This window comes from Mustela putorius, unplaced genomic scaffold (assembly GCF_011764305.1).
Source record: "Mustela putorius furo isolate JIRA1106 unplaced genomic scaffold, ASM1176430v1.1 tig00003853_pilon_pilon_pilon, whole genome shotgun sequence".
Classification (NCBI taxonomy): domain Eukaryota; kingdom Metazoa; phylum Chordata; class Mammalia; order Carnivora; family Mustelidae; genus Mustela; species Mustela putorius.
Window position 1 is genome coordinate 20643712 of NW_025422005.1, and position 27919 is coordinate 20671630.

A 27919-nucleotide genomic window follows, 5' to 3' on the forward strand; every position below is an offset into this window, starting at 1 on the left:
TCAATTTAGAGAAAATATTTATTAAGAAAACATACAGATGGCATATGGATATTGAAAAACCGTGTATGGAGGCATGTATACAAATGACTAAAATGCAAGAAACATAGTGCTTTAGTATCTAAACATTCATCTTCTTCAGAGATGGGATGCAAGTCAAAGATAGCCACTCAAATAAGCTTAAGCAAAATAATAGAATGCATCCCGACGAGGGGATCTCACAGGACCCAAAGGAAGGAATGCGGATGTTGGGCTTTGAGAGGATCTGGCCTGGAAGAAAAGGACAGCAGGCCCCGGAAGCACCTGCCCTCCATTCTCCAGGCTTCTGGTCTCCCTCTGGTCTCTGCTTGGCTCTGCACATTTCCATCTTCTCTCTGAGCAGGTCATCCACCCTCCCTCATACCCAGAGATGGACACACACATGTAAACACAGGCACACACAGTCACAGCTCCAGACTTGAACGTCTTCAGGTTAGTGACCTGAAGAGCCTAAAACAGCACCTCTGAGCCTGGCTGCTTATTCCTGAGACAGAGAACTTGACTGACCCAAGTAGAGCCAGATCCTCACGTCTCATCCATTCAGCTCCTGTCAGAGGATAAAGGGGAATGCATTCTCAGAAAATGGGAGAATCTGGGACAAGCAATCACCATGACCGAGAGGTATCTGCCTTAGTATTCATGGCACCTAACAACCCTATGAGGTAGGAAATTCAGCTCACAATCCCTTGGGTGGAAGTGACAAAGCCAAGACTTGAACTTGGGTCCGTGTGACACCAAAGCTCGATCCTGCTGCAATCTCCACCTAGTCACCATCGGCTGAGTTCAGCCTCAGCTACAATCCCAGACCCAAGCAGGTTACTGGCCCATGGGGAAGCATTTGTCAAAATCCGCCCGGTAGATAGGAAAAATAGGAAACAAGGATCTCACTTTACGGAGACGTGGCTGGAAGGAAGGACGATGTTTCAGAAGAACTACGGGGCTCTGGAAACCAGGGAAGGCTTCTCTGAGCAAGGAGGGTCTGTGGCTACCAGATTCACACTGCAGGTTCTCAGGGTGTGAGCGAAAGCTCATCTGGATATATTTGCCAAAAATGACAAAAAGCCATCTAGAGGTCTTCAAGAGAAGAGAGACCTCTCTTCTGCACTCAAAATTCAAAGTGCCTCCTGGCCCTTGGGACTATAACTGCTCTTCTCACCTTGTAGAAGCTAAATTAGGAGGGCTCCTCCACCGCCAGCCCACCTCCCTGCCCCAGAAAGCTAAGTGGTAGGTGAGACCTGACAGGCTCCTCCCACTCTGGAGGCCCCGCCCACACAGGTGCTTCTCCACCCAGGTGCACTTTCTCATGGAAACTCTGAGCAGTGTGGAGCTGCCGATTATCCCAATCTGGCTTCAAGGGGTCTCTGCCCTTTGAGCGGGGACCTGCCCTGCAGGAGGTAATTCATCAGGATCCACTGTTGAGACAGATAGGTGTGACCATGCCTCTCCCACTCCCCCAGAGCTGATGAATGAAGCCTGAGGCAAGACCTGTGGAGACAGACACATTTGCCTCCCGAGACAACCTCCCTCTCCTACCTTTTGACCTGTGAATGTCTTACATTCTCTGGCACCATTCAGGACAGGCTGTTGGATGAGTGGGAAAAGGTTCCAATGAGTCACGTGTCACAAAGATCTTGTGCCTCTGAATGGAGACAAGATGGCACTATCCTAGCTCAAAAGTCTTCCCCGGAGACACCACCAGACAACCAGGGAAGGATCCCTTTCCCCAAAACCCCCTTCTCTGCCTTTATAGTAGCAAAGGCAGTAGTTGCCCTAAACTTCAGTCTATACTGACTCAGGGTGGCTACCTTGGGAGGGTGAACAGGGCGGCTCAGAATCTGCCCCCAAGGTCTGCCCCCGGCCCTGCCATTCCCTGGAGAGCTCTCAGACTCAGGTATTCAGGATGAGAATGCAAGCCAAGGTTATGCTACGTGTGCCCCGATGTGGCCGAAGGGGGCACATTCAAGTCCTGGATTTCCCCGCAATCTGGGCCCGCCATCATCCCCTTCCCCTTGGTGAGGTAGCCTCCATACTGAAGGGGCCACTTGTACCCAGGCCACAACAGAGACCCCTTCATCCCCCAGGTCAGTCCCCCGATGTCCACAGAGGAGAAAGCTCTGGGCCTGGCCCCAACAGTCAGCGACTACTTTTTGAGGGAAGGGACAGGGACGTGGTTGAGCGGCATGATCACTTCCGTGCCAGTCTCCGAGGTGGCCCGCGAGCACTTCCGGCTGCTGCGCATGCTGTAGAACTTCTCAGAGAGGTGCTTGCGGAACTTTTTGGTGAGGAAACAGTAGATGATGGGGTCCAAGACACAGTTGGTGCTAAGAAGGCAGAGGGTGACCTGGTGGGCATCGTTGATCACCTGGTGGAAGCTGTTATTCTGGAAGCCCAGCTCAGCCAGCGTCCAGGGCAGCTGCACGATGTGGTGGGGCACGAAGCAGATGATGAACACGGCCAGGACCGTGCAGACCATCCACAGAGCACGGCGCTTGACCTCCGCGTTTTGCTGCAGCTGCGCCGGCTGCCTGAGCAGCCTGCGGATGATGACCAGGTTGCAGAAGAAGATGAGGAGGAAGACGAGGAAGAAGCTGAACACGAGGAACACATGGATGATGAGGACGGGCACACTGCCCTTCTCGTAATGTTCAAAGCAGCGTGTGACGTTGCCTGCGCCGGTCTTGTCAGGCACCACGTTGGTGGAGTCCAGGACGAAGAAGTAGGACGCTGCCGCCACGATGGCCACCCAGATGACCAGGGACACGGAGAAACCGCGCTTGCGGGTGGTGGCCTGAGCTGTCCTGATAGGCCGGGTCACCGCCTGGAAACGGTTGTAAGTGATGACAGCCAGGAAGGCCACGGAGCAATAGGTGTTGATGAAGAAAAAGCAGCCAGCCAGGTTGCACAGGAATTTGGGGAGAATCCAGTTGCCCTGGTTGTGGTAGTAGATGATCCACAGGGGCAGGGTGACCAAAAAGAGCAGGTCAGCCATGGTGAGGTTCACCATGAAGATCTTTATCTCGTTGAATTTCTTGGAAGGGTACAGGCAGGCGAAGACCCACAGCACATAGCTGTTGGCCATGAACCCCAGCACAAAGATGATGCTGTAAACAATCGGGAAGAGGGTATATCGGAACTCAGAGTCCACGCGAGAGGAATTATTTGCCCCCATCGCCATGGCTGGAAGGAGCAGCCGGTCCTAGAATCCTGGCTGTACCTGGAAGACCACACAGGAATTCTGTTTAATGAAGGGTCAAAAGGGCCTGTCTTATTTAATCAATCCCAAGACTCATTTTGCACATTTTGGCAGTATCATCCAATTAATTGGCAGAATTTTTTTCTACATAAAACAATGGTATGGGGCACTTGGGTGGCTCAGTGGGTTAAAGCCTCTGCCTTTGGCTCAGGTCATGATACCAGGGTCCTGGGATTGAGCCCCGCATCGGGCTCTAAGCTCGGCAGGGAGCCTGCTTCCTCCTCTTTCTCTCTGCCTACTTGTGATCTCTATCTGTCAAATAAATAAATAAAATCTTTTAAAAAAAATATGGTGTGTTTTTAAAATGAATGGCATCTGAGATTCAATGAAATCAATGGCAATTCAGTTTCTTTTCTCTTGCTCCATTTTAAAATTACCTTTCCATTTAGTAGCTTATTTTCATGTAAGGTTTTCAATAATCTATTCCTGATGATAGAATATATGAAAATTTATATTAAAATATTTTTAATTTTTAACTTAATTTTTACTTTTCTAACAACTTAAATGTTTTTCTGTTGATGAAATTTGAAATGTAAATTTTTTTTAAGATTTTATTTATTTATTTGACAGAGAGAGAGATCACAAGTAGGCAGATAGGCAGACAGAGAGAGAGGGGGAAGCAGGCTCCCTGCTGAGCAGAGAGCCCGATGTGGGACTCGATCCCAGGACCCTGAGATCATGACCTGAGCCAAAGGCAGCGGCTTAACCCACTGAGCCACCCAGGCGCCCCTGAAATGTAAATTTTGATGGTAGATTTTTTTTTAAATATTTTATTTATTTTTTTATTTATTTGACAGAGAGAGATTACAAGTAGGCAGAGAGGCAGGCAGAGAGAGAGAGGAGGAAGCAGGCTCCCCGCTGAGCAGAGTGCCCGATGCGGGACTCGATCCCAGGACCCTGAGATCATGACCTGAGCTGAAGGCAGCGGCTTAACCCACTGAGCCACCCAGGCGCCCCGATGGTAGATGTTCTATATTAAAAAATAATTTATTGGGGCGCCTGGGTGGCTCAGTGGGTTAAGCCTCTGCCTTCGGCTCAGGTCATGATCCCAGGGGCCTGGGATCGAGTCCCGCATGGGGCTCTCTGCTCAGCGGGGAGCCTGCTTCTCCTCATCTCTCTCTCTGTCTGTCTCTCTGCCTATTTGTGATCTCTCTCTCTGTCAAATAAATAAATAAAATCTTAAAAAAAAATAATTTATGGGGGTGCCTGGGTGGCTCAGTGGGTTAAAGCCTCTGCCTCCAGCTCAGGTCATGATCTCAGGGTCCTAGAATGGAGCCCCGCATCAGGCTCTCTGCTCAGCAGGGAGCCTGCTTCCCTTCCTCTCTCTCTGTCTGCCTCTCTGCCTACTTGTAATCTCTGTCTGTCAAATGAATAAATAAAATCTTGAAAAAAAAAATTATGGGGGGAGGGATGCCTGGGTGGCTCAGTCAGTTAAGCGTCTGCCTTCATTCAGCTCAAGTTACAGTCCCACGGTCCTGGGATGAAGTTCCACATTGGGCTCCTTGCTTGGCAGGGAGCCTGCTTCTCCCTCTGCCTGCCACACCTCCTGCTCATGCTCTCTCTGACAAATAAATAAAATCTTTAAAAATTTTTAAAAAATAATTTATGGGGGTGCCTGGCTTGCTTAGTTATTAGAGCATGTGGCTTTTGATCTCAGGGTCAGTGGGTTAAAGCCCCACATTGGGGGTAGAATATTCTTAAAATAATAAATATTATGTTATTTTAGGGGCACCTGCATGGCTCAGGGGGTTAAAGCCTCTGCCTTCGGCTGAACCCTGGGATCCCAGGGTCCTGGGATCAAGCCCCGAACTGGGCTTTCTGCTGGGCAGGGAGCCTGCCTCCCTCTCTCTCTCTGCCTGCCTCTCTGCCTACTTGTCATTTCTGCCTGTCAAATAAATAAATAAATAAATAAATAAATATTATGTTATTTTATAAAATATTGTATTTTCTTTAATAAATATATTTATTATATGCATTAAAACATAATATGTTAAATATTCTATTTTTATAATTTATGTAATATTATAATAATTATTATTTTAAGTAAATTTATTATTATTTACGTGTTCATACAAAATCTCAAAAATACAGAACATTATATTAGGGTAACCCAAAGATGAAATACTAGCCAGTCATTAGAAAGAATGAGTTGGCTTTTTTGTTTTTGTTTTTTTAGAAAGTATGAGTCATATGTGATTGTACTAACATGGAAAGTTTTCCCTGGATAATATTGTTAAGTAAAACAAATTTTTTAAAATTTGCATAAATAAAATAAAAATAAATATAGATATATATTATATATTATATATAAATAAATATAAATATAAAATAAATATGCATATATCTGCATATATGACATCTAGAAAGTGATCAAGAAGGTTATAGCTTCAAGAGCAGACAGTGATAAGTAACCTTTGGGACAGTGAGATGGGCTTGGTGGGAAGCTTACCTATTTCATGCTTCCTTTGAACTTTTTGGAAGCATTTGTTGCTTTAACAATTAAAAGAAAGAATTTAATGAAAAGAAAAATATAGGGGTGCCTGGCTGGCTCATTTGGTGGAGTGTGCAACTCTTGATCTCGGGGTTGTAAGTTTGAGCCCCATGTTGGGTGTAGAGATTACTTAAAAATAAAATCTTTGGGTGCCTGGGTGGCTCAGTGGGTTGAGCCGCTGCCTTCGGCTCAGGTCATGATCTCAGGGTCCTGGGATCGAGTCCCACATCGGGCTCTCTGCTCAGCAGGGAGCCTGCTTCCTTCTCTCACTCTCCATCTGCCTGCCTCTCTGCCTACTTGTGATCTCTGTCTGTCAAATAAATAAAATCTTAAAAAAAAAAAATAAATAAATAAATAAATAAAATCTTTTGGGGCACCTGGGTAGCTGAGTCATTAAGTGTCTGGCTTCGGCTCCAGTCATGATCCCAGAGTCCTGGGACTGAGCCTCGTATCATGCTCCCTGCTTAGCGGGAAGCCGGCTTCTCCCTCTCCCACTCCCCCTGCTTCTGTTCCTCTGTCGCTGTGTCTGTCTTTGTCAAATAATAAATAAAATCTTTTTTAAAAAGTCTTTTAGGGATGCCTGGGTGGCTCAGTTGGTTGGGCATCTGCCTTTGGCTTGGGTCATGATCCCAGGGTCCTGGGATTGAGCCCCAGGTCGGGCTCCCTGCTTGGCAGGGAGCCTGCTTCTCCCTCTGCCTGCTGCTCCCCCTCTTTGTGCGCTCTCTCTCTCTCTCTGACAAATAAATAAATAAAATCTTTTTTTAAAAACCTTTTAAAAAAAGAAAAGAAGAAGATGAAGAAGAGTATACAGTGGAGAAACTGAGTAGTATTGTCTAATCAAATCAAATGATAAAGATGCACTCATGATGAGTAAGACATACACCCACCTCAGGTACCCTTGATATGATGCACTGAAAAGGCTATAACATCATTTCTGCGGTTTTCTTGCCAGAAGTGCATAATCTCAATTTAGCCACAAGAAAACATCAGACAGACCCAAATTGTGAGACATTATACAAAACGACTGATCAAAAATGTCAAGGTCATGAGCAATAAGGAAAGACTGAGGAACTGCCATAGATCAGAGGATATTAAGGAAACGTATGACAGCTAAATACAATGTGGGATCCTGGATTGGCTCCAAGAACAAAAAAAGATCATTAGTGGAAAAACTGGTAAAGTTCCAATAAGGTCTATAATTAAAATAATATCAATGTTCATTTCCTGGTTTTGATCATTGTATTATGGTTTTGTAAATTGTTAACATTAGGGAATGTGGAGCGAAGGGCACACATGAACTCTTTGTACGATTTTGCAGCTTTTCTGGAAGCCTAAAATTATTTCAAAACAAAAAGCCTTTTCAAAAGTATATTACAGGGGCACCTGGGTGGCTCAGTCGGTTAAGCGTCCAGCTTGATTTTGGCTCAGGTCATGATCTCAGGGTCATGAGATCAAGCCCTGAGTCAAGCTGTGCACGAGGTGTGGAGTCTGCTTGGGATTCTCTCTCTCCCTCGGCTCCTCCCCCGCCGCCCCCCCGCTCATGTGCGCGCGCGCTCTCTCTCTCTCTCCATATATATATATGAAAGAAGATGAAACTAACCCTAATCCCACTACCCACAGTCTGGTCTGTTTCAACAGCATCCTCACCACCACTCACTTCCCATCAAAACCAGTGGCTCCCTCCTCTCTTGTTCCTCCCACTCTGTTGCCAGCACAGGAAGCTAGAAGCTGCTCTGAATTTTGTGTTGCAGCTGGCAGGGGTGGGGGGAATGGAAGGGCAGGAGACCCAGACGGGGTTAAGCAAGGCCCAAGGCTCATCATGTGTCCCAGAACAGTGAAAAGAGAACAGAATTAGGACTAAAACGCTCCTTCGGACCCAGGTGCTCCCTGAGCACTACCTCATTCTGGTCTCATGAAAGCCCTCTGAGATAGGAAGTAAAACCCCATTTTACAGAATAGGAAACAATATCAGGTGTTTGGTGATTGTTCAAGGTCACACAGCTGTTAAAGGATGGAGCCAGGATCTCAAACCCAGCCCTGTGTGTGTTTGTTCCTTCACACATTCCACCAGCAAACGTTTCTGAGCACCAATTGCATGGCCGGCCCACACGGGCTATGGGGCGAACATGACCGCACCGGCCAGCGCTCGGGGAACTGACTGTCTCATAGGGCAGATGGACAAAAAGGATGTGAGCAAACAAGAGTTGCTGGACAAATAAAACGGGCTGCTGATCTGGAGAACACAAAAAATATATACTTAGAAAAGTGGCGACATTTCCTTGGAGACCTGAGAGAGGAAGAATGTTCCAGGCAGAGGCATCTGCTGGGCTCCAACACGGAGGCAGGAAGGAGCAGAGCAGGGTGTAGAAACTGAGAGAAGGACCGCGTTGGAGGTCCTGGCCCTGACCTCTACTGCCATTCCGTCCTCATCTCCTGCTATCTTCCCACGAGGGTCCAGTCAAAATGGAGCACCCAAGTGGGTCTCCAAACATGCTCAGACCTTTCCTGCCTCTGCCTGCAAGCTTACACCCATGCCTACGCTTTGAACCCTCTTCCCTAACCACACCCCATTTCTACCCGGCCATTCTAGCTTGTGCTTCAAACCTTACCTGAATGTCAGTTCTTCAGAGAGGCCCTCACCAAGCCAGGTCCAGTCCTGCCTCAAAGCTCCCTGTACTTCTCTGTAAACCCTAGCTCAACTGTGATCCTATTCGTGTTTGTGTGGTTCATAACACTCTCCCACGTGACTGTGAGCCCCAGGAGAACAAGGGCCTTGTCTCTCTATTCAGCACTCTTCCCAGCACCGTGAACCAGTAACGGAGTGGGTGAGAGCCTTCAGAGCTTACAAGGATCTCTTTGGGAGCTCTGGAGCAGAGGAAACACTGGGAGAAGCCTCTAGATTAGTACAGGTCAGTTTAAAGAACTACCTAGCTCTAAAAGCAGAAACAGACCCATAAATAAAGGGAATGAACCACTGTTGCCAGAGGGGCTGGCGGTGTGCAGATGGGCAAAATGGGTGAAGGCAGGGGTGCAGGCTTCCAGCCATGGAATGAACAAGTCACAGGGATGAAAGGCACAGCATAGGGAATACAACCCATGGGACTAGAATGGCGTCGTAGGGTGACCGATGGTAGCTACACCTGTGGTAAGCACAGAGTAACACAGTTGTCAAATCACTATGTTGTACAAAACGAATACAACATTGTATATCAATTATACTTCAATTTAAAAAAAGAAGAAAAAAGAACCAGCTGGCTCTAACTGGAATTTTGATGACTGAGAACATTTTTGTGCTTTGCCCCATTTAGTGTGGTGTATGCTAAATTGCATAAATGTAGGTAGGTTTCATTATTCCAATAAATAATTGTGATTCCTTTCAAAACAAAAAACAGCCTCAAGTCACATTGTGAATTACATCGTTTTATGCCTCTTCCGCAGCAGTGAAATTGCTAACTTCTACTCGGCTGGGATATTTTCTGCTCCTAAACGTGGTCCTGCCATGTGATCCCAAGGCTCTAGGATGATACTTCTCAAAGGGTGGTCCACAGAAATGAGGGAGGAGAAAGGAATATCTCTGAAAACTTTCAGAGAATCCATGAGGTCAAAAGTATTGTCATAGGGACACCTGGGGTGGCTCAATGGGTTAAGCGTCTGCCTTTGGCTCAGGTCATGATCTCAGGGTCCTGGGATCAAACCCCTCATATGGCTCCCTGGTGGGCAGGAAGCCTGCTTCTCTCTCTCCCACTCCCCCTGCTTGTCTTCCTTCTCTCACTATGTCTCTCTCTGTCAAATAAATAAATAAAATCTTTTAAAAAACCTATTATCACGGGGCGCCTGGGTGGCTCAGTGGGTTAAGCCACTGTCTTCGGCTCAGGTCATGATCTCAGGGTCCTGGGATCGAGTCCCACATCCGGCTCTCTGCTCAGCAGGGAGCCTGCTTTCCTCTCTCTCTCTGCCTGCCTCTCTGTCTACTGTGATCTCTCTCTGTCAAATAATAAATAAAATCTTTAAAAAAAAAAAAAACCTATTATCACAATAATACCAAAACATTATTTCCCCTTTTCACTGTGTTGACATTTGCGCTGATGGTACAGGATGAAGAAAACCTCTGGCTCCTTAGCACAAATCAAGGCAGAGGCACCAAATGGGAGTAAGAGCTGTATTTTTCACAGCCAGGCATTAGTCAGTGGGAAAAAAAAATTCAATTTCCTTGATAAAGCAAGGGAATTATTAATTTTTTTAAAAGATTTTATTTATTTATTTGACAGACCGAGACCACAAGTAGGCAGAGAGGCAGGAAGAGAGAGAGGGGGGAAGAAGGCTCCCCACTGAGCAGAGAGCCTGATACGGGGCTCGATCCCAGGACCCTGGGATCACCACCTGAGCTGAAGGCAGAGGCTTTAACCCACTGAGCCACCCAGGTGCCCTGGGAATTATTAATTTTATTAAATTTTGAGTGCACATCTTTTTAATATTCTGGGTGTCAAAATGGGAAATGCTTCTTCACACTGAAGTCAGTGGTTGTCTCCAGGAAAAGCCCTTGAGCAACGGAGTTGTAAGTTGAACTTTTTTATAGATCTTCACTATCACTTGAAAAAAAAATGACTGGCCCGCTATGGTTTTCCAAACTTGGGTATCATGTTTGCTCAGATATGAACCAAGGGAACCCATCGCCTCAAGGAAAACAAACAACATATTCGTCGCCAATGATAAAATTTGAACTTTGGAGAAAATTATCATCTTCGGAAAAGCTGTATCTGCCTGCATGAGTTTGACAGCTTCCCAATCCTTAAAGAATTTTTGGATGAGATTGGTGGCGATACTAATGAAAAAAATCCTTCAGTGAAAGGTCCGTGTTTGGAAATTCTGCTTAACTTAGTGAACTGGTATTTTCCAAATGAGGAAGATCAGTTTCAAAATTATGCATGGGTGAAAGAATCAAAGGGCAAGACAGATCAAAACATGGCTGTGCACCGGATTACAGTAGGTTCCTTGGTATGGCTGAGGTTCCACATTGCAACTGGTTTTTTTAGAAATACCATTGTGGAGCTTTGATGTAGTATCAAAGAAGAACATCATTAATATCTGAAAAAGAGGGGCGCCTGGGTGGCTCAGTGGGTTAAGCCGCTGCCTTCGGCTCAGGTCATGATCTCAGGGTCCTGGGATCGAGTCCCACATCGGTCTCTCTGCTCAGCAGGAAGCCTGCTTTCTCCTCTCTCTCTCTCTGCCTACTTGTGATCTCTCTCTGTCAAATAAATAAAATCTTTAAAAAAAAAATATCTGAAAAAGACAGTAAAATATCCCTCCCACTATAATTACGCATCTGTGTAAAGGCAGATCTTCATGTACTCCAACCAAACAACATACCAGGATAGATGGAATGCAGAAGCAGACATTAGATCTAGCTGTCTTGTATTAAACCCATCATTAGACAGATTTGCAACCAAATCTAAATCAAGGCCACTCTAAATAATTTATGTTTTGAAATTGTTATCTAATTTTTTGCTAACAATGTTATTTGTGTTAACATGGAATGAGCTTATTACTGGGTTTGTATTTTTTTTTTAAGATTTTATTTATTTGGGGAGCCTGGATGGCTCAGTGGGTTAAAGCCTCTGCCTTCAGCTCAGGTCATGATCCCAGGGTCCTGGGATCGAGCCCCACATCGGGCTCCCTGCTCAGTGGGGAGCCTGCTTCTTCCTCTTTATCTGCCTGCCTCTCCGCCTACTTGTGATCTGTCAAATAAATAAATAAAATCTTAAAAAAAAAAAAAGGATAAATACTATTTGAATGCAATCGAGCCCCACATCGGGCTCTCTGCTCCACGGGGAGCCTGCTTCCCTCTCTCACTCTCTTCCTGCCTCTCTGCCTACTTGTGATCTCTGTCAAATAAATAAATAAAATCTTTAAAAAAAATGCTGCTTTTAAAAAAAAGATTTTGTTTATTTATCTGACACAGAGAGAGATCACAAGTAGGCAGAGAGGCAGGCAGAGGGGGGGGGATGCAGGCTCCCCCCTAAGCAGGGAGCCCAATGTGGGGCTCGATCCCAGGACTCTGAGATCATGACCTGAGCCGAAGGCAGAGGCTTAACGCACTGAGCCACCCAGGAGCCCCTGGGTTTTGTATTTTAAAAAATGTTTCAAGAGTTTTAGTTTGAATTTTGAATATGAAAAATACTGATGGGGGGCACCTGGGTGGCTGAATGGGTTAAGTGTCTGCCTTCGGCTCCGGTCATGATCCCACGGTCCTGCGATCCAGCCCTCTCCTCCTGGTTCGTGCTCTCTCTCACTATCTCTGTTGCTATCTCTGTCGCTCTCTCTCAAATAAATAAATAAAATCTTTTAAAAAAAGAAAATACTGATAAATATATCCCATGTAAACAAAAGCTCTCTGAGGTCCTCAATAATTTTTAAAGAGGTGCTGAGACCAGAAGATTTTAAAGTCTCTGCTCCACAAGAGGAAAGAAAAAGAGAGAGAGAGAGAGAGAGAAAGAAACCAAAAAAGATTGTCAGCTATAGAGCCCACGCTGGTGATTACCAGAGGGGGGACGTGGGGGATGGGTGAAACAGGTGATGGGGATTAAGAGTGCACTTACCATGATGAACACTGAATAAAGTAGAGTTGTTGAATCCCTATATTGTACACTGGACACTGATATAACACTGGATTCTAACTATACTGGAATTAAAACTGAAAACTTAATTAAAAATAAATAAATAAATAAAATCATTGCTGCATAATCTCAGCCCCCTCATCTTTCCTTTGAGCCCGAAGTTCCCATTTCTCTGGGACTGGCCTTGTTTCTTTCCCCTCTTGGACCTTCAATGCCTTGGGGGATCCTCTCCCTGGGACCTCAGAAAGACGGAGAGGCAGTCCACAGCTGGGCAGTGCGTGGTGTTCACTTTGGGTGTTTGAGGAAGTCACACCCTTTCCCATCCTCACCATCCAACGCTACCCCTAAGTAAGTCCCTTCCTCTTGGGTTCAGGCTCCAGCTTAGTGGGGTGTGGGCAACTCTCCACTGGAAAGAGTCTTTCTATAGCCAGAGGATTCAACCCAGGACATCTGCTTGGGCCCTGTTCCCTGTGCCATGCCTGTCCAGGCCTGTTGAGAAAGGCTTCCTAATTTAAGTTTTCAGTTTTAAGGCTTCCCACCAGGACCAGTACTGGGGGTTTGTAGAGAAGCTCACATAAGAGCAAAATGTAAGGGGACACTGAAAACCTCAGTGATCAAGATAAATACCATTTATGGGGCACCTGGGTGGCTCAGTGGGTTAAGCCTCTGCCTTGAGCTCAGGTCATGATCCCAGGGTCCTGGGATTGAGCCCCACATCGGGCTTCCTGCTCAGTGGGGAGCCTGCTTCTTCCTCTTTCTCTGCCTGCCTCTCTGCCTACTTGTGATCTGTCTGTCAAATAAATAAATAAAGTCTTTAAAAAAAAAGATAAATACTATTTGAATGCAGTATCTTTAAAAAACTGAAATCAGTATTCCTTTTGCCCCATGTTCTAAAATGGGTCTGCTTGGCACTATTATGATCCTGTCCTCATTTAAAATTGTGGTGTTATGTTCATCATAAATTTTTTTGCATTAATTAAAATTTTTTTCCTCACTCTGTGAGTGGGGCACACACAACCAGGTGAACCCCGCTCTCCCATCTGGTCCCTCAACCATGTACTCACTGGACAAGCCCCCCACAGCTCCAGGCCCTGGAAAGAATGCTGGGGCCTCAGAGAACAGACAATCTCTGCCCTCCCATGGCTCACAGCCTATTTTGCCAAAGAGAGATTCAGGAGTAGACAGCTGGCAAGTGCTATGATGGTAGAGGTTCCAGGAGTCGGGGTAATTCTGAGATGGTGCCCTTACTCAGACCTGGGGATCAGGAGTGACCTCCTGCCTATGCAGAAGGACAAGAAGGAGTTAGCCAGCTGAGGAGCCCCAGGCAGAGGGACAGTGTGTTTAGAGTCCTGGAAGAGGAAGAGAGACTGGACCTTGTCCTCAGGGAACTTGAGACACCTGGTCTACTAAACCTTAAAGTCTATGTGGTGGAGAGGAGGGATGGTGAGCAGAGATAGGGCCTACAAAGTAAGTATATATTGGTCAATTCAAGAAAGGTCTTGAATATTAGGTGAAGGAGTTTGTAGAGAATGGGGAGTGATGGAAGTGTATGGGATGGATCTGGGTTTGGGAAAGCGGGCTTTGACCGCTGTGTACAGAACGAACCAGAGGGGCTTCAGACTAGAAGCAGGGAAAGAACATCAATACAGTGCAGTTGTCTGCAGGGCCAAAGGAGGCTTGGAGCGTGAAGGGTCAAATGGAGGGAAATGGATGGTTGTCAGAGTTTTGGGGAGATTGAGCGGATGGAACTTGGTGATGCACGGGAGACGGGTTGATAGGGAGGAGTCAAGGACTGCCAGGTTTCTGGCCCAGATGATTGGGGCTGGGGATGGTACCAATCTCCATGGAGGTGATGCTGAGGAAGAAGAGTGTGGGGATGGCAGGAGATGAATCGAGCTGGGGACACATCTGAGGTGCTCTAAAATTCCAAAGGACCCAGAGTTAAACCCTGAAGAGCCCCACATTCCCCCAGAGAACTCAGAGGGGGAGAGGAAACCTATGAAGGAGGCAGGGACAGAAGAGAGAGGTAGGAGTGCCATGCTGGAGAACATTTCCAGTACATGAGAGTGGGGGCAAGCAGCATGAAAAGCCACAGGGAGATCAAGTATGATACAGACAGAAAAGTAGGTGAACCTGGGTGGCTCAGTCCATTAAGCATCTGCCTTCAGTTCAGTTCATGATCCTCGGGTCCTGGGATCGAGCCCCACATCGGGTTCCCCATTCAGCGGAGAGTCTGTTTCTCCCTCTCCCTCTGCCCCTCCCCTTGCTCATACACTCCCTCTCTCTCAAATAAATAAACAAAATCTTCAAAAAAGAAAAAAGAAAAGCAAAAGTAGCATGTGGCAACAGGGAGATCTAGCTCCAGTCATGGAGAGAGCAGCATCCGAAGCACAAGTTGAGGAATGAGGGAGAAGCCAGGAGGGGGGAATGTTAAATTCTCATTCAAGAAGCTTAAGTTGAGCAAATAATGGTGAACCTTGTTTGCATCCTGATTCAAGCAAAGTAACTGCAAAAATGAATTTTCAGACAATTGGAAGAACTCAAACACAGACTCAGTATTAGCTGGAATTAAGAAATCTGTGTTAATTTTGTTAGGTGTGATAATGATATTACGGTTCTATATTTTTATAGGTTTTAATTGCTTATCTATTAAATACACGTAGTGAAATACTTATAGTATAATTATACAGTATCTCAACTTTGCTTTTAAACAGTCCAGGAAAAGCACGCCTACATGCTAATTTCCATTTCAGAGTCAACTGCCCTGTGAATCCAACCTGTAACAATATGTAATCAGGTCTGTCTGGGCCTAGAGCCTCCCCAGTCCACATGTCCCCCACAGGAAGCCCAGCTCAGGCCTCTTCCTTCCAGATACAGAGTCAGATTCAGTGTGAGGGTCTTGGGCAGAATCCCTGCGTTTGCCCAAAGCCTTGCCCTGGGTGCCTCTAGTACCCATCACCTGGCTCTTCCCACTGTCTGCTGTCTTCCCAGATCCTGGTCTTCACGTAACTCCCACTCCCTTAACCTCCATCCCAAACTTAGCACCCAGCTGTCCCTTTGCATCAGTGTGACCCTTTGACATCAACCAAAATGGAACCAGCTGGGTCTTTTCTGGGCCTGGGGGCTCAGATTTCTATGCCTTTGTTCATGCTTCCCTTCCTCCCTCTGCCTGGCTACCTAATGATCCCTTTAAGACTGTGCCGGCCTCTTTCCCTGCAGCTAGATCTTCCTAAGCCTCCCTGCCTCTCTCACACCCTGCTCTCTGCCGCTAGACCGGGTTAAGAGTTCATCCTCTGAGTTCCCATAGTTTACAGCTTCTTATACCATTGAAATTGCCCTTGGGTCCTCTTACCACACTAAATGGCAACTCCTGGAGGGCAGAGGACATGTCTATTCATTCACCCAACAGGTATTGCTATCCCACTGGGGGCTGGGCACTTTGCTGGGGATACTGCAGGAATAAAACAGGCAGGACTCCCGCTCTTGAGAAGCTTACACTCTAGTCAGGGAAAACAGACCAAAACAAATAGAGAGATAAAAGAACACAATAATTTCAAATCATGATGAATTCAATAAAAGAAATAAAAGTAATGACATGACAAAGTTTGGATGAGGGGCTGCTTTAAATAGAGTGACCAAGGAAGGCTTCTCGGAGGAGGTGACCTATTAAAAAAAACCAGAGGAAGATTCACCATGAGGTCAATGAAGCTTAAACATCAAGGCCCCTTCCTAGGTCTTGTGTATTTGCAATTTGGTTGCTTTTCTTCAAGAGGGCCCCCCAGATTGTATAAGCTTTAGGGTCCTGCAAAAACCCCTATCTTCTCCTGGCTGAAATCTAAAATACCCAAAGGAACAAGTCAAGAGAAAATGTGGAAGAAGAGTATTCGAGTTCAAGTGTCTCATGTGCGGAGGGTCTGCAGCGAGAGTAGTTCATCGTATCCTAAGATAGGAACAAACTTGTTGTGTTCAAGGAACTGTAAGCTTCATGCAGCCCTAGGGAAGTGAGAAACGGGAAGCACTGGATGAGATCTGAGGGCAACTGACCCCAGAGGGCTCCCGAGGCGTGACAAGGGGATGGAATTCTATTTTAGGAGCACTGGAGAGCCGCTGGACTGTGTCAGGCAGGGGAGAAATGTGCTCGAACTCCCTGGTTGCTGGATAGAAAATAGACAGTAGGGGACAAAGGACAAGCAGACAACCCATTCTGGAGGCAAGAGAGGGTGGTGACATGGGCCACAAAGTGGCACTTTCAATTCCTCTCTCTGTCTCCAGCACACCTGTGGCCTGAACAGGGGCTTGGTAAGCGTTTGTTGAGTCAACAGATGGCTGACTACCAGTAATTTTGACCTTGTTGTGACCTCTTTGTGACAGCTGCAGGACGGCTGACGAGAAGACGAGAGAAGCCTGATCTACTCCGAGACAGAAGAGCACCAGGGGCTGCCCGTTCCCCAGAGCAACCACCCCACGAGGGTGAATGAGCCCTCTACAGCCTCACTACTCAAATCGTTACCTTCAGACCAGCAACATCAGCTGGGTTTCTTAGAAATACAGACTCTCACACTTTACCCCAGACCTGCTGCATCAGAATCTGTATTTTCACGAGATTCCCAGGGGACTTGTGGGAATGCTGAAGTTGGAGAGGGGCTGTGATTCAGCATGCTCCCAGCTGCATACTTGACTAATCTACCACCTTCCATGACTCCCCATTGCCCAGGATCAAATCCAAGCTCCTTTTGCACCTCATCTCCCTCCAGCCCCCTGGACTACGTGCCTTGTATTCCAGCCACACGGAACTTCCTGCCGCTTCTCTAAAGACTCCATTTCTTCTCAGACCTCAGTGCCTTTGCACATGCTGCTGTCCCACCTACTGAGAATGTCTCTTGCCTCTTGCTTACCTAGCAAACTCCTACTCTTCTTTTAGGACCCAATCTAAAGAATGCTTCCTCTAGAATGCCCTCCCTGATTGCCCCAGGCAGAATGAGTTGCTTTCTCTTCTGGGTCACCATGGTACTGGGTACATTCCTCAGTACAGCAGCTGATACAATGTGTTATGACTACTGATTTCTATGGCCATTTCTAGAAGTCTGGAGCTTCTGGAGGGCAGGGACTAGATCTTTTTCATCTCTGTATTTCCAGTGTCAGACATTGACACTGGTGAATGAATGAATGAATGAATGACCAAACCCCTGAAGACTATTCAGCAGACACTGGTGTGAAGGAAACATGCCCAGTCTCTCTGAGAGAGGCACAGTAGGATGGGGGGAACAACCTGTTTCTAGAGTCAGAAAGACCTGGGTTCATACCTGGCTCTACCATTTACTTGCTATGTGACCTTGGGCAGGTGACTTCACCTCTCTGGGCCTCAGTTTCTTCATCTATAAAGTTTTATAGTTCTACCAGTGGTTCCAAAAATAAGCATGCAAAGTAGTCACAATAGTCAAGTCTCCTCCCCATTGGCTCACCTATATGAAGTCAGGGGAAGGAACTATAGTCACCACGGCCCCAGGGGCTCTAACCCATATACTGACTTCCCTGTCAGCTCCAGACAGGGTCTTAAGCTAATACCAACAAACCTTTCAGTGGGTCAGGAAAAGAATGAGCATTTGGAGGGAAAGAGGTCAGCAGCAGTTCAGACCGATCAATCTTACACAAGGGCACAGTTCCCTGATGTCTCAAGTCTGGGCAACAGCCCAGGCCCAGCTCTCAATAAGGGGTAGGCAAAGGGAGCTATAAATATTCATGGAGACAGAAGAATTCTGCCTCTGGATATCCCATCCTCTACCCTGCATAACATTCAGTCCCAACCCCCTACAATTCCTATACTGCCTGGGAATATCATGCCTCCAGGGAACGTGGTCTCCCATTGTCAGCCGAAAAGTCAGAGGGGAAGGACCACTTGGATCTGAGCAAAAGGAAGTATGTGTTGGTTACTTCCCCAGTGTGGACGGTGGGTTGGAATTTTGGGTTTATCAGTCAGCCCAGCTCCTAATATTTGTGGGGCCATTTGGGGTCATAAGTACAAATGCCAGGGCACCAGGGTGGCTCAGTTGTTTGAGCATCTGTCTCTTGGTTTTGGCTTAGGTCATCATCCCTGGGTCATGGGATTGTCCGGCCCCCAACTTCTCCCCCATCCCATAGGGGCTGAGCACTCAGTGGGGAGTCTGCTTTTCTCCCTCTCCTTCTGTCCCAGAGTACTCTCTCTCTCTCTCTCTCAAATAAATAAATAAATAAATGGTGTTTGGGGTTTTTTTTTAAGTATAAATGTCTAAATATTTATAAGCTCACATTCAAGTTCACACAGATCTCCTGCACCAGCAGCTCCCTGCAGGGCTGCAAGCCTTGGGGTACAATCACCAAAACAGCTCGGGCTAGAAGTGGGTTGAGGGAGGGACATAGGCTCCACGTGGACATGTGCATGTAGATCCAAAAACCCCTTGCCCTGTGTGTAGGGCGTGACTGGAGGGGAGTCACTGCCAGCCTACCTATGCTCAGGGTGCTGGATTAAATAAATACACACCACACACCCACGAATACATTTCCCCCTCAAGTCAGCCTTGCGAGATGAGTTTTACAACATCCCCATCTTTCCAGAGAAGAAAGTGAAACCAGAAAGGGAAACAGACTTGTCTACAGTCACACAGCTAAGAAGCAGCAGGTGGGATTTTGAACTCTGAGACCCATCCTATCTCCTAAGATAAGCCAAGGCTGCTGCTGGAAGCCAACCACTCATTGCCCAGCTTATCCACTCCCAGACCTGTCCTATGACCTGAGAACAGGAATGGGGCAAAGGGAGGGGAGGGTCAGCTCTGCATTCTTGTCACTCCTACCAGGCAGAGCTGGAGCTGGAATCAACTTCTGGTTCAAACACTAAACTCACCCCATGACTCCGAGTCTCTGCTTCCTCTCTGGTAAAATAAAGATTTAAAAATGGGTCAGAGAGGGACACCTGGGTGGCTCCAGTCGGTTAAGCATCTGACTTCGGCTCAGGTCATGGTATCAGGGTCCTGGGATAGAGCCCCAAGTCAGGATCCATGTTTGGCAGGGAGCCTGCTAGTTCTTCTGCACCTCCGCCTGCTCGCACGCCTTCTCTCTCTCAAACAAATAAATACAATCTTACAAGAATAAAAATGGGTCGCACGCTTTTCTCTCTCAAATAAACAAATAAAATCTTAAAAGAATAAAAATGGGTCCAAGAGAAAAGGAAATGAAGACTGTAGTTCCATTTTTAATGGCATCAAAAAGGATAAAATACTGGGAATTAACTTAACCAAGGAGGCTAATGACTTGTACACCAAAAACTAAAAAGCATTGCTGGAAGGAATCACAGAAGACACAGATAAATGGACAGACATCCTCATTCATGGACTAGAAGACTTAATAGTGTTCCGGTATCCATACTTCCAGAAGCCATCTACAGATTCAAAGCCCTGTCATAATCACAGTGACATTTTTTGCAGAAGCAGAAAACAAAATCCTAAAATTCAGTTGGAATCTCATCTGGAAAGACTCCAGAGAGTCAAAACACTCTTGAGAAAGAAGAACAAAGCTGGAGGCCTCATACTTCGTGATTTTAAAACATACTACAAAACAGCACGGTATGGACATAAAGAGAGAGTTATACAGACCAGTGGAACAGAACAGACAGCCCAGAAATAAACCCCTTCACATATGGTCAAATGATCTTTGGCAAGAGTGCCAAGATGACCCAATGGGAAAGCAAGCGCCTCTCCAAACAAGTGCTGAGGGGAAAACTGGAGATCCACACGCAAAAAAATGAAGATGGACACTTCTCTTAAACCATACACAAAAATGAACTCAAAACAGATTAAAGGGGCGCCTGTGTGGTTCAGTTGGCTAAGCGACTGCCTTTGGCTCAGGTCATGATCCTGAAGTCCCAGGATCGAGTCCCACATCCGACTCCCTGCTCAGCGGGAAGCCTGCTTCTCCCTCTGACCCTCCCCTCCCCTCATGCTCTCTCTCTTTGATTATCTCTCTCAAGTAAATAAATATAATTTAAAAAAACAGATTAAAGATCAGAAAATAAGATCTGAAAACATAAAACTCCCACAAGGAAACATAGAAGGAAAGCTTCCTAACACTGGAATGAGCAATCATTTCTCAGATACGACACCAGGAATGTCAGACACAGAAGCAAAAATACACATACGGGGGGACAGCAATCTTTAAAACGTCTGTAGCAAAGGAAACAGTCAACAGGGGAAAAGGCAGCCTAGAGAATAAGGGAAAAAATTTGCAAACCAAATACTGGATAAGAGGCTAATATCCAGAATATATAAAGAACTCTAACAACACAATAACAACAAGAGCAAAATAATAATAACTGATTTTAACAGGGGCAAAGGACTTCAACAGATTTCTCCAAAGGAGATATGCAAATGGCAAACAAGCACATGAAAAGATGGACAACGCCACTCATCGTCCGGGGAATGTACGTGAGCATCACAATGAAAAGCGGCTCACACTTGGTAGGATGACCACTATCAAAAAAGCAGGAGAAAACAAGTCCTAGTAAGGATGTGGACGTTGGTGGGCACATAAAATGATACAGCCAGGAAGGAAAACAGTACAGTTTCCTCAGAAAATTAAAAATAGAACTATTACGTGACCCAGAAATCTTCCTTCTGGGTCCACTTCCAAAAGAACTGAAAACAGATTCTTGAAGAAATATTCCCACACCCACGGTCATAAAAGCACTATTCACAATCTTGAGAGGTGGGCGCCACCAAAGGTCCATCAGCAGAGGGATGAACAAACAACACGTGGTGTGCATGGATAACGGAACACTATGCAGCCTTCAAAAGGAAGGAGAGCCTGTCACGTGCTTCAGCACAGATGAACCTTGAGGATATTATTAAGTCAAATAAGCCAATTACCAAAAGGCAGATACTGAGTGGTTATATGAAGCATCATCTAAAATCTTCACTTATATGAAGTAGCTAAATTCATTAAAGTGAAAGAAACACAAAGTAGAATGGTTGTTGCCAGGGACTGGGGGGGGAAGGAGAAATGGAATTGTTGTTCAGTGGCTATAGAGTTTCAGTCAGGCAAGATGGAAAATTCTAGAGTCCTGCTGTACAACAATGTGCATAAAGTTAATAATACCATAATATTTGCTTAAAATTTGTTAAGAAGAGAAATTTCAGTCATGTGTTTTTACCACAATTAAAAAAAATTTTTTTTCTTGGGATGCCTGGGTGGCTCAGTTGGTGAAGCATCTGCCTTCCGCTCAGGTCATGATCCCAGGGTCCTGAGATTGAGTCCTGCATTGGGCTCTCTGCTCAGCAGGGAGCCTGTTTCTCCCTCTCCCTCTGCCTGTTGTTCACCCTGCTTGTGTCTCTCCCCTTGCTTGTGCTCTCTCTCTGTCTGACAAATAAATAAATAAAATATTTTTAAAAAAATTTTTTTCTTAAGGGACCCCAGCAATGTTAGATTTGAAAGTATACTGTATATTCTTAACTTAAAATCAAAGGGCTCAGAAGGCCTGGGTGGCTCAGTCAGTTAAGCCACTGATGAGTCCCGCATCAGGCTTCTTGCTTGGCAGGGAGACTGCCTCTCTCTCTGCCTCTGCCTGCTTGTGTGCTCTCTCTCTCTCTCTGACAAATAAATAAAATCTTTAAAAAAATAAAATGTAAAATTTTTTTAAAAAGTAAAATAAAATAAAATCACAGGACTCAGCTTGAAGACCTACCACTACGCAACTTTGGTAAAGCTGTTGACCCTCTCTGGGCCTCATCTGTAAAATGGGGGCAAAAACACACAGAGCTTTTGTGAGCATCCAGTGAGAAAACGATACAAAATGTTTGAAAAGAACAGCGGTTTAAAGACCCTGGACTCTGGTGAGGCAGACCTGGGTTCGAATTCAGCCTGTATCTTCTCCTAACTTGTGACCATTGCCAAGCACATCAGTCTCTGAGCCTCAGGTCCTTTCTTTGTAAATGGAACTGGTGATATTCCAAGCACATATCTCCCCAGAGTGCTATGACTATTCAATGACTAATGTGTGTAAAGGGCTTAGCACAATTCAAGGTGTTCACAATCAACAGCTTTAAAAAAGCGTATCTATAGGAAATCCAATTTGCTAATTATATCAGATCAAATGTTTCTCAAAGTAGCAGCACGAGGGTGCCTGGGTGGTTCAGTTGGTTAAGTAACTGCCTTCAGCTCAGGTTATGATCCTGGAGCCCCAGGATCGAGTCCCACATTGGGCTCCCTGCTCAGCAGGGAGTCTGCTTCTCCTTCTGCCTGCTGCTCTCCTTGCTTGTACTCTCTCTCTCTCTCTCTTCCTGTCTCATTCTCTCTCTCTCTCTCAAATAAACAAATAAAAAAATCTTTTAAAAAAGGTAGCAGCACAGTCATTGCAACTGCTCACACCAAGCCCACGTCAGCCCGAAGCCAACCACATCAGGCTTCCAGATGTATCGTTAGCTCTGAAAGATCCCGGGGACCAGTCACATCTTTCTACGGCAGCTAGTGACAGTTGGCAAAATGCCACCAGTTGATATGAAGACTTCATAGGATTGTTGTAAGGATAAAATAGAAAATGCCTGATCCATAATCAAAGCTCAAGGAATGCTGGCTACTGTTAATCTTACTTCTCCACCCAGACAGTTAGAGGGGCCACCTGTGGTTTCCATAACACAATACATCGCACTGCATTATAACGGCCATTGTTTTCTTTTCATGGGCTGGGAATTCCTTGGGTTCAAGACTTCTGGCATTTCACCACTATAGACCACAGGGCCTCCTCCACAGCAAACCCTCAAGGAATATTTACTAATAGGGGCGTCTGGGTGGCTCAATCTGTTAAGCATCCAGCTCTCGATTGCAGCTCGGGTCATGATCTCAGTTCAGGGTCATGAGATCAAGCCCTGTGCTGGGCTCAGAGCTGGGCACGGAGCCTGCTTGGAATTTTCTTGCCCCTCCCTTTCTGTCCCTCCCCACCACTCATGTGAATGTGCTCCCTCTCTCCGTCTCAAAAAAAATAAAGGGGGCGCCTGGGTGGCTCAGTGGGTTAAGCCGCTGCCTTCGGCTCAGGTCATGATCTCAGGGTCCTGGGATCGAGTCCCGCATCGGGCTCTCTGCTCGGCAGGGAGCCTGCTTCCTCCTCTCTCTGCCTGCCTCTCTGCCTACTTGTGATCTCTCTCTGTCAAATAAATAAATAAAATCTTTTTTAAAAAAAATAAATAAATAAAGGAAAGAAAGAAATATATATTTACTAATAAACACACACACACACACACACCCAGAGTCACATTGTCCTTCATCCTTCGCTTCCAAACCCTCACACACCAGCCTCAGTCACTCCCAGCCCTTAGATTTCCTGAGGCCTCTCAAACACAACAGTTTAATCATTTCTTTCCTGTGAGTCCTACTTTCCTCACGTACAAAATGTGAATAACATCAACACTGACCTCACAGGATAGCCAGAGGTTGAAGGCAGGTAAACGTTTAAAGTGCTCAGCATAGAGCAGATGCCCTGTCAATGAGTTACTCCGCCCCTGTTGCTTGGCTTTTGGGGCCTGGCCTGGCCATACTCTTCGAAGATTCCCCTCCTGGAGTGCTTTCACTACCATTTCTCCAAGAAGCAAAGGAATTTAAGGGGGAAATTGAGGGAGCAAGTATCTTATCCTCTGGGGAATTCTGGGTGTCCCACAGTTTTGAATACAAGGAGTTTAGCACCATGTCGGGCACATTTCTGGGTGGATAAATGGAATTCCTTGTCTAGGAGAGGTCAGGGACAAGGTCTAGGGCCCTTGAGATGGGAATGACCTGGGTATCAGATTTTCCCAATCTCCCTTCTCACCAAGGGCCCTTCCCTGACCCCAGCGATATATATATATATGAGCTTGGCGAGTCTTGGTCTCTGCTCAGCTGGTCTAGGACATCCCTGTGGAGTCTAGGGACCTTGAACCTGGCCTGGTTCTTTCCTTGCAGCTTCCAAATACCCAGATGGTATCTGTGAGTCCCCTCCCCCCCCCTCCTTGCTTCTGGGAAGTAAGCCAGGGCAGGAGGGAGGGAGTGGACAGATACTTCCTCCTATTGGCTTCCTAGTACTGGGCTTACCCCTCCGTTACATCAGGAATCACACCAAAGGACTACGCCTTCCAGCCCGGAGAACTCCTGCATCCTGCTGGTACCCTCGTGGGTAGCCGGGGCCCACCCCAAGAGAAAACAGAGTATAGGGCCTGGGCCTTGGGGTCCCCCAGGACCAGGATCTACATGGGGCTCTGTTCTTCCCTCGCTTCTCTTCAGCTCTCAGCATCTCCCTTTCCTCATTTGCAAAACAGCATCCGAAAACCTTCCTCGCCAGGTAGTCCTAAGAGCAGAATGAAAGAGTTTATGCAAGTAATCATTGCTCAGGAACTGTGGGCTCCTCCCCTCCCCTCAGAAAATGTTTGTTGAATGAATGAATGAGTGAACCAAACAGCTGTGCACCAAACCAGCCACAGCCAGAGGGAGCTGAAGAGAAACCACGGACCTGGGATGGGAGGATCTGTTCTCTGGTGTCCGCCATGGCCCCCATCACCTTGAGCAAGTGAGTCTCTTCCCAGCTCTGAGCCTTGTGATCTGTATCTGACAAATCCACGGGGCTGGGCAGGGGGGGTGGGGGGTGGGGAGCGGGGGGACAGAATTGCTGCAGAGCGTGTGGGGAGGGCAACCCCAAGCATTCAAGCCTTGTAAAAAGAAAATAAGATGGGTAGGAGTGATTAAGGGTTTGCCAACAGTAAAGCCCTTGGTAAATGGGAACAGACTTTACGAACCATAAAGGGACCGGCACAGGTGTTTGACATGCTGCCATCCACCCTCAGGGTTCCCCTCCTACAGAACTAAGAGAGGGGGACTGCTGAGCAGTGGTCCTCCCCCAATCTATTCTCTCTCCCTCTCTCTCTCTCTCTCTCACACACACACACACAGACTCTGCCTTTGGATCCTCCTTGACTGAAGACACGAGGGCAGATAGGTATCCCCACCTCACAGCTGGTTTGGTTGTTGATTCTGCTTCTGGGAACTGCTGGGCTATACCAGACCCTCCTGCACGTTGGTCATGTTCCAGGCCCATGTGACTACGGCCAGGGCCAACGCCTCAAAACCACCCACGCGGCCACGGACACACACGCACACGCTCACGCAAAGACACAGCGGCAGCTTCCCTCCCCACCCACACTGCTGCCAAGGAACCCAGTGGGGGCTGGCCAGGGAGGTGGCCATGCTGGGGCCCCAGCATTGGCCCTTCCGGGGGGCCCAACCCAGACACACTCCCCCAGGACCAGTCAAAGCGAGCTCCCACACTGCTGCTCAGCTGGTGCCCCCCTCCTGGGCCAAACTCATGCGGGTCGGGGAAGGAGCACTGCCGCTGACAGAGAGAAACACCCCCTTTCCTCCACGAGGCCTTGTTCACAGGCCTGTGGAGGACTATAAAAGGACAGGCCTGTAAAAGGAAAACGAGAAAGGACCCCAGCCTCTCATCACACCCCCCACCCTAATCCCAATCAGATGCAGGAACTCAGTCCTGGAGGCTGATTTTGTCCTTAGCGCCATGGACCATAATCCCTTGCCCGAATCTTCCTTGAGCAGAGGGAGAAACTGAGGCCCAAAGAAGAGAAAAGATTCGCCCATGGTGACAACAAGATTGGGGGCAGAACTGGGACCAGATGCTGGGCCTCTGGCTTGCTGTCCATTCTCTTTTAAGTACAACATATTCATTTATCATCTGTCTGTTTAATTCGTAGTCTAAGATTAGACTGCTCACCAAACACTGTGCTAAGGGTAAGGATAAAACAACAAACCACACAAATTCCTTGTCCCTAAGGCACCTACAGTGAGGGTTATGGTGTCGACCTCAGTACTAACATAGGTTCACTTTGTGCAGCATCTCAGACTGACAAAGCATTTTCCCACCCGGCCTCTTACTTCATCATCCCCCCACACACCCAAAGGTCAGAAGTTTGAACCCTCAGCTACCAAAGAGGAAAGAAAGGCTCCTGAGTTGCCAAGGTCCCAGCCCTATACAAGAGCTAAAATCAAAATCCGGCCAATCCCAAGGGGCCCACCTCAGGCCCAGGGCCATTTCCTCACGTCCAGAGCAGACTTCTTTCTTTGGCTGCATTGTCAGTACCTAAAGGTGGAACATTTCTTTCTGTTGTTTCCCGAGCACCTACACACACACACATGCATGCACGAACACACGCACACACGCTCCAAGTACCTGAGATTCGGCTGCCTGCTCAGAGCTAAATCAGAGCTGCCTGGATGCTTACAGAAAGACTGAGGACTGCCAGCAAGTGTCTGGACAGTGATCGTGGATCACCTGGCCCACACCTGAACCTCCTGACAGCCAGGGACAAGAAGAGACCACCCTGTGCCCTGTCTCTCCCCTGCTGGGACATGCTGGAGGAAACCTGCTGCAGATCAGGCCCTTGGTACCAATAACCTGGTTATTTTCATCACCCCTCAGGAACACGTGGCACCGCATGAGCTCCTCAGGACCCCGCCCTGTAGCAGACCCTGAACTTCTTATCCCCATCGACACTGTGGCAGACTGAGCCGCAGAAGGAGCATGACGGGGCCGAGAGACCACATGTAGCTCGTCAAGCAGATGGCATTCAGCTCCTGAGTCCTAGATAGCGCCCCCCATCACCATTGTCAGCACCCCGTGAGGTCTCTGGGGTCGCTTTCAGCACGGCCCTGGCCTCAGACAACCAAAGTGGGGAGCTGCGTCTCCTGGCAAGTTTGGTCACGAGGAATCCTTTCTAAACACGAGACCCAGGACCCGAAGAAAATGCCAAACAATCCCTTCAGAACAGAGCCATCCCTTTGCTCAGGCACAGGTGAGGGGTGCAACCTTGGTCTCCTGAGGACATTGTCACACGTCTTCTCCTCGCCTAGCCAGCGCCGGGATCCCCGCTTACCTGAATCAGGGAAGGCTGAGCGGCCGCAGCAGCAGGATCTCGGTGTCCGTCTGTCCGCAGACCCAGCCTCGGCGCTATCTGGAAATTGCAGAAATGAGGAAACAGAGCATACCACTGCCAAGTCACCCACAGGGAGGAAATGCTGTGACCCTGGGGCTCCTCCAACGGGTGGCACCAAGAACCTCCAAGCTGGGTGACCGGGCCCTGACCACTGGTCAGAGGGTTTCCCCAGAGCCAGGGGCCAGCTGGGCAGTGGGCGGGCCAGGCAGCTGGGATGCAAGAGAGCAAGCAGAAAATCAGAGCAGACAGTCTCAAGAGAGACAGAGAGAGAGAGAGAGGGATTGAGCACAAAAGCAAGGAAAAGAGAAAAGAGATGAGAAATCAAGAGAGGGAGAGAGGGGGACAGCCAGGAAGGCAGTGAGAGATGGGGGAGAAAGGCACATGGAGAAAGACAGATGTAAACACAGAGAGAGAGAGCAGGAGAGGAATGAGGAGACCGGAGGCCAGAAACCAAGGAAATTAGAAGCGAACGCAATGAGGCCGTGAGTGTGTGCCTGGTGTGTGTGTCTGTGTATGGGCGTGAGAGAAAAAAAAA

At 47.2% G+C, this 27919-nt stretch overlaps 1 protein-coding gene across 1 annotated transcript; it reads right to left on the reverse strand.

The window, feature by feature from the left end:
* On the reverse strand, positions 1–27919 carry PTAFR (platelet activating factor receptor). The gene is made up of 2 exons (XM_004741036.3): positions 27325–27919; positions 1–3250 (listed from the first exon to the last, which is right to left on the reverse strand). The coding sequence occupies exon 2, from the start codon at positions 3209–3211 to the stop codon at positions 2177–2179; it is 1035 nt and encodes a 344-aa protein (XP_004741093.1). The 5' UTR covers positions 3212–3250; positions 27325–27919; the 3' UTR covers positions 1–2176.